This window comes from Pseudorca crassidens, chromosome 17, assembly GCF_039906515.1.
Source record: "Pseudorca crassidens isolate mPseCra1 chromosome 17, mPseCra1.hap1, whole genome shotgun sequence".
NCBI lineage: Eukaryota > Metazoa > Chordata > Mammalia > Artiodactyla > Delphinidae > Pseudorca > Pseudorca crassidens.
The window spans coordinates 61,097,574-61,112,509 of NC_090312.1; the positions used below are offsets into that span (position 1 = coordinate 61,097,574).

At 36.4% G+C, this 14,936-nt stretch overlaps 1 protein-coding gene across 1 annotated transcript; it reads left to right on the top strand.

Moving 5' to 3' along the window:
• Positions 1 to 10,128: 10,128 nt before the first annotated feature.
• LOC137210290 (fatty acid-binding protein, adipocyte) lies at positions 10,129 to 14,523 on the top strand. Its single transcript, XM_067711984.1, has 4 exons — positions 10,129 to 10,287; positions 12,977 to 13,149; positions 13,735 to 13,836; positions 14,301 to 14,523. Exons 1-4 carry the CDS (start codon positions 10,215 to 10,217, stop codon positions 14,349 to 14,351), a joined length of 399 nt encoding a protein of 132 aa, XP_067568085.1. The 5' UTR covers positions 10,129 to 10,214; the 3' UTR covers positions 14,352 to 14,523.
• The last annotated feature ends 413 nt before the right edge of the window (positions 14,524 to 14,936 follow it).

The following is a 14,936-nucleotide window of genomic DNA, read 5'->3' on the forward strand; positions in this document are numbered from 1 at the left end:
TTAGCTAGCTTACCAAAGGTCACAAGCTAGTGAATAGTAGAAACAGAATTTCAACATGTCTTAACTCCAGAGCTCATGAATCTTTCTTTTATATAGCACTGTTTATAAGGCAACCAGAAAAAATGTCACAAGTATGTTAGTGTTCAAAAGTGAATAAAAAATGTAACATAATGACAACATTTTAAAGAATGATCGTACCTTTATAACATAAAAATCATTATCAAGAGTCTTGTAGCAAGGGTAATAATATCTAGACTTGGAAAATCTTGGCAAACCACTGAATAAGTGCAGGAACGCACATTTCACCCAGTGAGAGAGGATTTTCGTCAAGAAGGAAGTTAACACCCAGATGGCAAATATAGTTCACAGATTCCTGACATTTGTGTTCTTTTACTCGATCAAAGTTCACTGGAGTGAAGTCCCAGAGGAAAAGTGCCTCCCAGAAAGAATACTCAGTGTTTCCTTGTAATCAAAATCGTTCTTGGATGGATTGCTCCTGTTTTGTCTCTGTATCAGCATCAAGTCACAGTTAACACCTATTGTGGCATCTGCCACTATGTGATGTTTTCATTCTAGTACGTGATCCTCATTTTGTCTACAACCTCAGGGTACCCACGTATTCATCTCAAGCATGCTCTCTCACTTTCCCTTCCTCTCTTCTCCTTCGTTTCTTTATTCTTTTCTTCTTTTTCTATTCCTCCTCCCTGACCTCTTTTTCCTTCTTCTCTCTCCTAAATATTATTTCCCTAGTGCCTATTATGAACCAAAAACTATGCCTACTGTCAGCCAGAAACACTCTGGATGCACATCCCTCCTCTTCAGGAAGCTCGCAATCCTCATGTGCCTTCTCTGCTTGTTTTATTCATTCTTGTGCCACAGCATCAAGCACAGAGACTGGTACTTATTAGACATTTAGTGAATACATAGCTGAATGTCTTCTTTGCCTTTAGCCCTATTTATGTAATTTAAAACACAATATGGGTACAATTTAAAAAGCACGTAGAATGTAACTGGGCTGAGAGATTGGTAAAAGCAAGGATATGAACAGAAGTTTGGAAGAGACAAGGTGTGCTCTTTACTTGTGGATTGAAAAGAGTTCCTACAAGCACAAGTTAGTTTACATGATACTACAACTTCAGGGAGCCAAACCGGTTCTTTTGCTCCATGGTTTATCCCCTACACCTGAATATTTCCCCTTGACTCTGTCGCAAACAATTTTGGGGAGTTAATCAGGATCATTTTAAAAGATGTGAACACTTTTAGTAATGTTAAGATATTATCGGTCTTTTATACCTTAATATGATCAAAATCAATCTGATTGATTTGCTCCTAATTCAACACTGAACTCTATAGAACTACCAAGTCATACAGAGTGCTAAGCCTGGGTATCCAAGGAGGAATAGGATACAATCCCTACCTCCAAAGAGCTCACAGCCGGAGGAGAACAAACTTAGGTATGTGTATGTGTGTTTCTGTCTCTCTCTGGACATTTTCTTGGTGATGTCTTCTGGTTCATTTGTACATTCCTTTCTGGTTTTCCTAGTTAATATTTTCACTTTTGCCTACAGTCAGTTCTTCATAATGATGCTTGCTTTATTACATAAAGAAAAAGTAGGGCACACTCTACGTTCAGAAAGTGCTTTGCCAGCTCTTTAGTTGGTTCCCACTTGTACCTACTACACTTTGGAGGAAGCATCCCTTTTATGAGAAAAAGGGCAATTGAAGAAGTTATGCAACACACTTGAAGCCACAGTACAACTCTGTAATTAGCCACTACCTTCTTAACTGACTCATAGCCTACTGGCTTACTCACTCTTTTCAAAACCATCACTGTTTTGAAGTCAAAAAGTCAATGATTAGTCACTGCGAACATATGTTCAATGAATGGTACACAAACTAATACAGGGTTACCTTTATATTGCCTCTTAAATCTAGGAAATGTAGAACGATTCTCATATTAAGCGTTCCCATCAGTCTGTGGGGAGAGAGAATCAAGTGAAATATGCTGAATATTTTTTGCCAGAATTTCATCTTAAAACTCTGACAAACCTTAAAACATTGGTAATGACAATGCATTAATATAGGAAATTTGCTTCAATAAAAGGAGAGCCTTGCCATGAACTCTTCCTTAACCTACCACACACATGCTGTGAAAACACTCCCTCTCATTGTGGCTTTGTCTCTACTCCTTATTATCCAGTGATTGTGTATGTTTCCTCTTCAACTTAAAAATTGTCAGAAAAAATACGCTCATTTCCTCCAAAAGAAATAAACACAGGCAAAGGTCATAGGGATACATTCCATGGAAGCTGTCCATCATAGAGCAAAGTGCAAAGCAGCTGGTCTGAACTAGAGTCTGGCCCCCCAAGTCAGCACTGAGGGTCTGGGGCCACAGTCCCCATGTCCACATTTCCAAAGCAAAGTGAGACTCTGTTCCTTGAAGACGCCTTCCCACAGCTCAGGGGAAAGAGTTTGGCTTCGTATGTGCATTTTAATGCTATATTTGAATATTCATGAAGAAAAGCATAGTCCTGTCTGTGGGAGTTCCTTTCCTAAACAAAGGCAAATTTTCTCCCACGTGCTTTGTCTATGGGAACCAGGCTCTTCCAGAAGGAAGGAGCTTCCTATACCCCTCTTATATCATTTCTCAATTTCTTCCACTGTTTTTCCGCTATCTCATTGCCATTACTTTTGATCAGCCCCTCGCCATCTCTTAACTCTCACCTTGTAAGTGAATTTACATCTGCTTACTCTACCCTTTATAATCCACCCTTCCCAGTGCCACTATATCTTTGTAAAACACAGATTTGAGCCCACTGCTTTGTTGTTTTAAAACTCATACACAAGCATTAAGCATGATTATGTACCCTAAATCCATACCTCATTCCTTGTGTTAATTAATGCATTAATCCAGCAAATATTTGGTGAATGAGTAAGGTACTAGGAACTTTAAATCATGAATGGGATAAAGTTCAGGATGAAGGGAGGTTAGGAATCAGGGGGAACTGGGTATGGAATGAAGGTATTGCTTATCTTTTACACAGTATATGCTAATAAAAGATGTTAAAAGTGTTAAAAAAATTTAGAAGAGCAGCAAGAGCCTCTTGTGCAAAAAAATTTCCATATTAAGATGATTGTCAAAGCAAAACATCTAAAAAAGGTTTTATATTGTATTGTACTGTGGTCCCAGGCTGGTAACTAGAATGGAAAGTTGGATCATTAAGGAGAGGCAGAAATCATGTGTTATTTATTATTATACTCCCTCACCACAACTAGCCTAGTGTCTTGGACATAGTATGTTTGAAAAAAAGACTTTGTGAAAATTATTTGCCAAACTATAAACCTAGTTTATACATTGAAACTAGGTTTGAAAATATAAATAGTATAATACCTACTAGTTTTTAAGAAAGGATGACCACTAAAGTTTTGGTTAAATCTGAATTCTCTTCCTTAATACAAAGGGAGAATATTCTTTTTACCCCCTTCATTCTTTTTTAAAAATTTTTATTTTTATATTGGAATATAGTCGATTTACAATGTTGAGTTAGCTTTTGGCATACAACAAAGTGATTCAGTTATACATACATCTTTTTCAGATTCTTTTCCCACTTAGGTTATTACAGAATATTGAGTAGAGTTCCCTGTGCTATACATTAGGTCCTTGTAAGAGAATATTCTTTAAAAAGTGTTGAACCCAAGGTTGTATAAAATTAAATGTTTTTTTAGTGTGATTCTCCTTATTATATACCCCTTTACTCACACAGCAGTCCATCAGACTCTGTGGTGAAAGGTGATGGTTATTTGATGAGGGAATGTTCTATCTTATCTATGCAGAAAGAGTAAGTATTAGGAACTGAGATGAAGATAAATTATGGAGGAACTAGGCAGTTGCTTGTATTCCCAGTTACCCTGCAGAGCAGATGCATAAAATATGAGGTGTGTGCCTCTGCTTTAAATTTCTGGACAGCTTATTGTCTAGAAAGAATTCTCTACCTTACATGATACATAACTTAGTGGACTTGTGCATAGAAGAATATTAGCATTTCACAGGATGGCTCATGTATTTGGAACATAAATTGAACTGTATTTAAAGAGAGCATCTCTTCAAGTGAGTAATTCTGTCGAGCCTATTTTGTTATTCTACACAATTGATTTCATGAAATTCCTTCATGTAGGCTCAACTACCCTCCCACATCTTAATTCTTTCATTGCCAAGACCCTTTACTATATATAGGTTACTACGATTCCTGTTTATATGAAATCATTAAAGGAGCTAATGTTTGTTTATAGAAAATCTCAACTCTACCATTTCTCCAACAATAATCAGGCACTAAATATGTCGACATAGGGACATGAAGCTACTGGCCCACAGAAATATTCTTGAAGTATTTTTACAGGAGTGTTGCTGGACTCTCACTAACCCACCAAACTAGTTTTTCCTTCATGCATTTTATTGAATACTTGGTTACTTGATATACATCAGTGAAAAATCTAGACGAAAGCCCCAGCCTTAATGGAGCTTAGACTCTTATCACCAGGAACATATATCTGTACTTTGGTCATGGTTTATAGGAACATATATCAATGCTTTTTCATGGTTTACTGATGGTGGTCATGTTTGGGTAAACTTGTCATGAATGGGTATGAAACCAGCAACTCCTGCTATTCCCTGTGTCTGGAACATTATTTTCTCTGGTCTTTCCATGGCTGTCTTTTTCTCATTGTGCAAGTGTCAGCTCAACTGCTCACCTCCTTTGACTGACCTTCTTGGACTGCCCCATCTAAAGCTGCCAACCCTCACAGCTGTCATTATATCAGATTATCCTGTTCTGTTTTCTCTGAAACACACAGCTGAATTGGTTTATTTATTTACCTCTTTGTATATTATCTTCTCCAGTACTAGAATATAAGCTCCACGAGAGCAAGCAAATGCCTGGTGTGGCTTGCTCATTATTGAATCCCCAGTGGCTAGTAAATTGCCTACATTACGTGCCAAATAAACAAATGGACCTTGCTGTTGTGGTACTCTAAATCAGCACTGCCCAACAGAAAAATATTGTGAGCCACCTATGTAGACTAAAATTTTCTTGCAGCCACCTTAAGAAAGTAAAAAATAAACGGGTTAAATTAATTTTAATAATATATTTTATTTAACCCAATATGTCTAAAATGTTGTCATTTCAACATACCATCAATGTAAAAGTTTTTGATGAGATATTGTACTGTTTTCCATATTATCCTCAAAATTTAATGTGCATTTTATACTAACAGTACACCTCCACTCAATTTCTAAATTTTATTTTGAAATGCTTCATAGACATTTACATTTCATAAAATTTATAGTTGAAAAGGTAGATTCACATATTCAAGTTCTTTCACATATATTTAAAAGTTTTCCAACAACTGAATCAGGATCATTTCTTACATTTTAATTAAAATTGAGTAAAATAAAAAAATAAGTTTCTCAGTCATATTAGTACATTTCAAGTATTCGAGAGCCACATGTGACTAGAGACTACAGTATTAGACAGTCCATCTCTAAAAAAATGTTTAGGCCTTCCCTGGTGGCGCAGTGGTTGAGAGTCCGCCTGCCGATGCAGGGGGACACGGGTTCGTGCCCCAGTCCGGGAAGATCCCACATGCCACAGAGCAGCTGGGCCCATGAGCCATGGCCGCTGAGCCTGCACGTCCAGAGCCTGTGCTCTGCAACAGGAGAGGCCACAACAGTGAGAGGCCCGCGTACCGCAAAAAAAAAAAAAAAATGTTTAAATTGCAGTGTCACAATACACATGATATATGTTCAAATATGATAATCATTTGAAAATCTGTCTGAATCAATTTGTTACTAAAAGTAAAACATCAACATATATTTTGAAAAGTAAACCATTATTTACAGACTGGGAGAAAATATTTCAAATATTTTCAAAAAACAGATTCGATAGAAGAATGTTATCCAAAATGTACAAAAAGCTCTTAAACTAAACAATAAGAAACAAACAACACAATTTAAAAAATGGGCCAAGGACTTTAACAGACACCTCACCAAAGAAGATATACAGAGGGCAAGTAAGCATGTGAAAAGATGTTCCTCATCATATGTCATCAGAAAAATGCAAACTAAAACAATGATACCACTACACACCTATTAAAATGGCCAAAATCAAAACACTGACAACACCAAATGCTGCTGAACTCTCATTCATTGCTGGTGGGAATTCCAAAGACCTTTTGGAAGACAATGTGATAGTTTCTTGCAGAACTAAACAAAGTCTTACCCTATCACGCTCCTTAGTATTTACCCAACGGGTTTGAAAACTATGTCCACACAAAAACCTGCATGTGGATGTTTATAACAACTTTATTCATAACTACCAAATCTTGGAAATAATCAAGATGTCCTTCAGTAGATGAATGTATGAATAAACCATAGTATGTCCAGGCAACGGAATATTCTTCAGTGCTAAAAAGAAATGAGCTATTAAGCCATGAAACAATATGGAGGAAACTTAAATGAATATTATTAAGTGAAAGAAGTTGATCTGACAAGACCCATACTATATAATTCCAATTATATGACATTCTGGAAAAGGCAAACCTCTGGAGATAGTGAAAATGACAGTGGTTGACAGAGTTGTGGGAAGGTGGTGAGAGTGCCAGAGAAAGATGAATAGGCAAAGCACAGAGGATTTTTAGGACAGTAAAAATACTCTGTATGATGTTATAAGGATGAACACATGTCATTATACTTTTGTCCAAATACATAGAACATACAATACCAAGAGTGAACCCTCAGGTAAAATACGGACTTTGGGTGGTTGTAATGTATCAGTGTAGGTTCATCCTTAGTAAAAAATGTACCACTCTGGTGAGTGATGTTGATAACAGGGGAGTCTATGCCTGTGTGGGGGCAGGGAGTATGTGAGAAATTGCTGTAACTTTCAATTTTGTTGTAAATATAAAACCTCTAAAAAAATTGTCTTAAACACAAAACAAACTAAAAACAAATGAAAAAGTAAAAGCCATTATTAATTTAGAACACAAAGTTATCCCTGCACGAAGACTGAGGATTTTTATTTTCTTGTTCACTGAATTTATAATAGCAAGTTTACACGGAATGATACACCACCCACAGTCTATGTATCTATGCAACAGTCCAGAGTGAATAAACATTATTACTACACCATTAACATAAGCAACAATTAAAAACTACTATTGTAACATGACTTTATCAGTTTTTCTTAGCAACTTGCTTGCCTACAGAAAATCCTGTCCTTTGCAGAATCCTCTATCTCAACCATTTCTGGGAAGCCCTTAGGATACTTACAAATCAATCGTGTGCTTGGCAGATACTGTTCAATGGAATACACGGTGTAGTGATACTAAACACACCCATAGTATTTTAATTTCTTTTTTTCTTTTCTAAAGTCTGGGTGTGCTCATGGGAGCTTGCTGCCTATGTGACGATCTTCCATCATTCTGGTATGGGGTAGGGGGTGGGGGGGACTGAAAAATATGGTTACTTTAGAAAAGCATTCTCATGAATTATTCACTATGTAAAAGAAGGAAATTAGATTTTGATTGCTTGTGACCACCCCACTTCTGATTGTTTTTAAGTAAAGCAACACCATTTAGATCTGGATAAATTTAGAGCTTATAATATAGTTCAGGAACTGGATGAATTTTCTCAGTATGGGGAGCACAGTTTGGATTGGTGCCTTTTTTTTTTTTTTTTTTTTTTTTTTGCCGTACACGGACCTCATACTGTTGTGGCCTCTCCCGTTGAGGAGCACAGGCTCCAGACGCACAGGCTCAGCGGCCATGGCTCACGGGCCCAGCCGCTCCGTGGCATGTGGGATCTTCCTGGACCGGGGCACGAACCCGTGTTCCCTGCATCGGCAAGTGAACTCTCAACCACTGTGCCACCAGGGAAGCCCGGAGCCTAATTTTTAAGAGGTCTGTGGAAATCCACACTATGCTCTCATTTAGGGGATGGAATGAGTGAGGTTAAATGATCATTTATTAATTAAATCTGGTGTCCAGATTCCTGGTGGATAATTGAATTTACTGTTTGTTTTTCATTCTTACAAAACATTTGAAATGAGAAAGCTGGGGTACTTTACCATTACTTGGCATTTTTTACAGAATTAGAACAAAAAAAATGTTAAAATTTGTATGGAGACACAAAAGACCCTGAATACCCAAAGCAATCTTGAGGGAAAAAAAAGGGAACTGGAGGAGTCAGACTCCCTGACTTTAGACTATACTACAAAGCTACAGTAATCAAGACAATATGGTACTGGCACAAAAACAGAAATATAGATCAATGGAACAGGATCGGAAGCACAGAGATAAACCCATGCACATATGGTCACCTTATCTTTGATAAAGGAGGCAAGAATACACAATGGAGAAAAGACAGCCTCAATAAGTGGTGCTGGAAAACAAAAAGAATGAAATTAGGACACTCCCTAACACCATACACAAAAATAAACTCAAAATGGATTAAAGACTTAAGTGTAAGACCAGACACTATAAAACTCTTAGAGGAAAACATAGGAAGAACACTCTTTGACATAAATCACACCAAGATCTTTTTTGATACACCTCCTAGAGTAATGGCAATAAAAACAAAAATAAACAAATGGGACCTAATGAAACTTAAAAGCTTTTGCACAGTAAAGGAAACTGTAAACAAGACAAAAAGACAAACCTCAGAATGGGAGAGAATATTCGCAAATGAATCAACGGACAAAGGATTAATCTCCAAAATATATAAACAGCTCATGCAGCTCAATATTCAAAATGGAAACAACCCAATCAAAAAATGGGCAGAAGACCTAAATAAACATTTCTCCAAAGAAGACCTTCAGCTGGCCAAGAGGCATGTGAAAAGCTGCTCAACATCACTAATTATTAGAGAAATGCAAATTAAACTATAATGAGGTATCACCTCACACCAGTTAGAATGGGCATCATCAGAAAATCTACAAACAACAAATGCTGGAGAGGGTGAGGAGAAAAGGGAACCCTCTTGCACTGTTGGTGGGAATGTAAATTGATACAGCCACTATGGACAACAGTATGGAGGTTCCTTAAAAAACCAAAAATAGAATTACCATATGACCCAGCAATACCACTACTGGGCATATATCCAGAAAAATACATAATTCAAAAAGACACATGCACCCCAATGTTCAATGCAGCACTATTTACAATCGCCAGGTCATGAAATCAACCTAAATGCCCATCGACAAATGAGTGGATAAAGAAGATATGGTACATATATACAATGGAATATTACTCAGCCATAAAAAGGAATGAAATTGGGTCATTTGTAGAGATGTGGATGGACCTAGAGACTGTCATACAGAGTGAAGTAAGTCAGAAAGAGAAAAACAAATATCATATATTAACACCTATATGTGGAATCTAGAAAAATGGTACAGATAAACCAGTTTGCAAGGCAGAAATAGAGACACAGATGTAGAGAACAAATGTATGGATATCAAGCGGGGAAAGCGGGGTGGGGGGTGGTGGTGGTGGTGGGATGAACTGGGAACTGGGATTGACATATACACACTAATATGTATAAAATAGGTAACTAATAAGAACCTGCTGTATAAAAATAAATAAATAAATATTTTTTAAATGCCATTACTTATTTTGTTTTAATTTCCAGGTAATTCCTGAGACAGTACTGCCCCAAAGAGCCTTTGCAATTACTTAAGAATATACAAGATAATTCTTATGTTCCTCAATTCAAATGAACCACATAATTGCAATTTTAATAGAAACTCCAGAAATGGGAGTCAAAATTTATCCCAAGATAATTACACTGCTGTACTCTACACTGTGATAAATATGTATGAAAATAATAGGAGGAAATTCAATTCACTGAATATTAAACTGTCAAAATAGAAATATTTAAAATATTCTGTAATGGTTAAAAATAAGTTGTACTCTAAGTTCAATGACCATTTGCCAGGAAGAACCAAAGTTGAGAAATTTCTATGAAAAACATGACTCAAAGGAAAAACCGCAGAGTCTGGCAATGAAGGAAATGATCTGATACCATTCCCAATTGGTTATTCCTAAAAATCACTTGTCCTGGGTATCTTTAAAAGGAAGTTTTCTGGACTCAGAGGGTAATAGCACCTTCCTGAAAGCTGCAGCTTCTTTCTCACCTTGAAGAATAATTCTAGAAAGCTCCCAAAATGTGTGATGCATTTGTAGGTACCTGGAAACTTGTCTCCAGTGAAAACTTTGAAGATTACATGAAAGAAGTGGGTAAGGAAATACATTGGCTGGGTTTATAACTTTTTCTCTGGGGAAGAGTGCTTTATGGCTGTTTTTCACTCTGGAAGCACTGGCCAGACATGAAATTCTGCTTTCTATATAGAGGCGATAAAAGTAACATGTGTGAATCATTTGTTTCTAGAAACATTCTAGATGGAAGTCACAACTAATGCTTCCTTAAGGTGAACTAATATGAAAAAGGGTATAAATGGAATTGTTATGTTGTACAGAAATGCCAAGATTTTATTTGATTGATAAACTTGAGTATCTTTGGTTTACTTGACTCTCTGTCTCTTTTTATTGATTCCTTTTGCATATAAAATAAGCAATAACTTGGAAATAAAACTGTATTTCCTAGCATGCAATAATTTCCATTTGAAACTGAAAGCACTGCATTTCTCATCTTAATGTAATTTTTTGAGTAATGTATGTTAGCCAATTGTTTTAAGGTCAATCCATTAAAATGTGTGGTTGTTTTATGGGAGAAAAAGTCTCAATTTCAGAAAATATGTTCCTTAAAAGTCTTAAATATTTGTTTGATTTAAAATTATATGGGATGCCATAGAATTATTGATAATAGAGGCTTTCAGGTTTTTAGGTTCTGGTAACATTGCCTGTGTGTTCCCCAGATAATTACAAAGTTAAAGCAAAGGAGTAGAGAGGCAGTATTTCACTCAGGCAGCCACGGCCATGCATTATCAAGTTGTATCCAGGGGTTGCAAATTGGGGAGGGATTTTTTTTTCACAATATCTTTATTAGAGGTTATGATTGAATCCCTAAATCTCAAGACTTAACCTTCTTCTAAATCTTATAGTATATTTTTTGCTTGTGTATAACTACTGTTTTCCTTGTTTGCAGACAAGAGGGAAATCAGGGACTTCAACATGAGTGAAACCTAGCTTTGTAGAATATCAACTGGTTGTAATTCAATAAACTAATTAATATGCACTGATACAGATATGTCTGTATTTGAGGCTATTTACTATTTTTAGAAACATTTTACACTTTTAATATTTATATTTAAATTCTTATACCACTGTGTTTTAAAATGATAAGGTATTGATGATAATGAAAGACAATAAAATACCTCCTGAAATTAGCTTCTCTAGTTGATTACCTTCAGTCAGCAGGTATTGTTTTCAACCGTCAAATGAGGACAGAATCAAGCCAGTGGAGAGAATGATTTTCATAAGCTTGGCCAGTCTGGAACCACACCGGGGGTTGCATCCATTCACTATGTTGACTCACTCCATGTATTTGAGGTTATTATATTTTGTAACAGAGACAGGACTTGCTGAAACAGCATATTATCTTCCCACTCGTTGCTGCTTTCGGACGGGGAGCTAAATCAGAGCTTCGGTATTGCTTGTTTTGTACGATATTTGCCTCCCTGATCCCCACTATTCCTAAATTTTGGTATCTATAAGTAGTCAAAAAAGTATTGTAGATTTATGCACATGCATTTAAAAAATACAACACATCTATAGCAGTCGTAAATTATAATTTATGCAGCGACAGTAAGTTACTGCTTGCTGTCTACATTAGGTTGTAAATTGTTCGTCCCATAACTGCCACACATCCCAAAAAATACACTCCTCTTTTTCAAAAAGAGGATTTTGCCACTTAAGTGATTGGGAATCAAAGTATTAATTTCTGAACTTACTAAAATAGTGATTTCTTAAACTTTGAAGTTTTCACAATTGATGCCTAAGCCCTCTTTAGCACCTTCTATAGTTTATTGGGAACATCACCATTCTAAAATGTTATGCATGCAGGAAACATTTTGACTTTTGGAAAAATTAATCGAAATCTTCATTTCATGGTGGAGTAATTTGGAAAAGCCAAGAAAACTAGACTTGACAGCAAATGCCATGAAATGTGAATTTTGGACACCCAAACAGATTAATTTTTTTTTTTTTTTTTTTTCTTTGCGATACATGGGCCTCTCACTGTTGTGGCCTCTCCCGTTGCGGAGCACAGGCTCCGGACGCACAGGCTCAGCGGCCATGGCTCACGGGCCTAGCCGCTCCGCGGCATGTGGGATCTTCCCGGACCGGTGCACAAACCCGCGTCCCCTGCATCGGCAGGCGGACTCTCAACCACTGCGCCACCAAGGAAGCCCCCAAACAGATTAATTTTTAATCGAGTAACTGTATAGTGGTCCCCCAAATCCTATTGTCTTTGACTATGGATTAGATCACTTTTGTTATCTAAGAAGGAAAGGTAGAGATTCCCAAGTGTTTCATGAACTAAAATGAGAGTGGCTGCCCTCATGGTTAAGATGGCCAGTTATTTCGAGAGTGCAGTGACTTTTAAAATATGTATGTCTCACAAGACTTAATCTTTGTACATATTCTTGTGGAAAATTAATAATGGGTCTCCTAAAGACTTGTATCTGAAACCCGGAAGTGGAAATTTAAAGAACAGACTTACATCTAATTGTGCCTCAGGCATTCTTTAAGTATTAGCCTACTTTACTTATCTGCAGGAGATGTTTACATAAGACCTTTAAGAAACTCACTGGAGTCTTTCACATTTTATGCACACGTGCACCCACCTACACACACACACACACACACACACACACACACACACACACACACACACACTACTGCTCTTTCTTAAATAAAGATGTGAGAGAAAATTGTAAACTTGACATTTTTCTTTTCCCAACTATAGGAGTGGGCTTTGCTACCAGGAAAGTGGCCGGCATGGCCAAACCCAATGTGATCATCAGTGTGAATGGGGATGTGATCACCATTAAATCAGAAAGTACCTTTAAAAATACTGAGATTTCCTTCAAATTGAGCCAGGAATTTGAGGAAGTCACTGCAGATGACAGGAAAGTCAAGGTGAGAAATAGGGAATTGGAGCAGAGTAAACGCTGGTTTCTAAATGACCGCTGCCTACAAGAAGCCATTTTGTAAAAGGAGGAAACCCATTCCACCGTAAGCCAAAGATCCCTGACTCCTAGATCTGAACTACGTTGCCTTCAATATTTAGCTGGTGAATTTTCTCCCTTTCTATAAAATGGTCCTTATTAGTTTAAAAAATGATTAACATAATTTATTTGTCATACCATATGTATATATATATAGTATTTGAAGTGAATTAAAATAACGTAACAGTGTTAGAGAACGTTTATAAAAGAGTGGGAAAAAAAGGTAAAAATCACCTATGATTCTACTATCTCAACATAAATTTATTATCTATATTCTTTCACAGTATTTTTTCAAGTGCATGTTTGTATAATATTCTGATCATAATATACATATAATTTTGTACGTTGTTTTTGGCACTCATTGTTTCCTTGTTGCAACATTTTCTTGTAATTTAAAATTACTAATTACCTCAAAATATTCCTGCAAATAAAAGTGCTCTATTTTTAAATTTTATTTTCCTCCATCATTATAATCACTTTTTTATTATGCCCGCAGAGCACCGTAATCTTAGATGAAGGTGCCCTGGTGCAGGTGCAGAAGTGGGATGGAAAATCAACCACCATAAAGAGAAAACGAGTGGATGACAAACTGGTGGTGGTGAGTATCTTCTGGCTACTTAATTCTAGATTCTACTGCTAGGTCATCCCATAATCGTTATTCTACCTAGAGAAACAGATAATTGTCCTTGTAGAACAAAAGGTTACTCTATTGGGATTATGGTTTCACTCTGGCAATTATCCTTCATACTTTTAAGCTCAGTGTAGGTATACTGTCCCCCAGGAAGCATTCCCTCATCCCTCTCAATATGAACCATATTGTATTGTGCATTTCTAATTATGTTTCTCACTCACCACATAGATTGTAAGATTCCTTGAGGGCAAGACTTATATCTTCTTGATCTTTATATTTCCCTAGCTTATTACAATATCAGGTATATAATAAGAGCCCAGAGCAAATATCTTTTGATGAATATTGTTTCCTTCCCAACATTGAAGGAGACAATAAACAAAATATAAGTGGTTTAGTCCCAGGGATTTACCAATAATTTTTTTTGTGCCTAGGAATGTATCATGAATTGTGTCACTGCTACCAGAGTTTATGAGAAAGCATAAGCCAAAGGATATTGAGCTGGACTGAAGTTTGCATCAAACTCTATGACATTCTGTTGGGTGTGTTGTCCAAACATATATTATTTCCCACTAATTAGCAATCAACTAATTTTCCCCCAGACTGATTTTATTCGATATGGTTGTGTTGGTTAAATAAAACTTTTTAGATTTATAAGGCTGTGTAATGATTTATTCATTGTGCTAGATAATTTCTTACTTATAATTTAGTGAAGGAAATAGAAAATTGTATTATTGCTTTGTTTCTAGTACATGATTTTTAAAATAATAATCCAAGATGAAAAAAAAATAGTGAACTTTCCATTGTCTTAGGAAGAAAATGATGATAAATATGTGCTATTACTGAATATGAAGTCCTTCTTTAACATAACTACAGTCAAGTAATAATTTCTCAGAGACCTAAGGTAGTTTTAAATGTAGTGAAATTGTCCACAGTCAGCTGGCCCAAGTACTGTCATTTCACATATATCTGTCCTAGAGCATTAAGACAGAGACAAGTGTAGTAGCAATGCAGAGGGTAGAAAAAGATTTCTAGGCTATAAGTTTTAATCTGAAAAATTATTAGTAAAC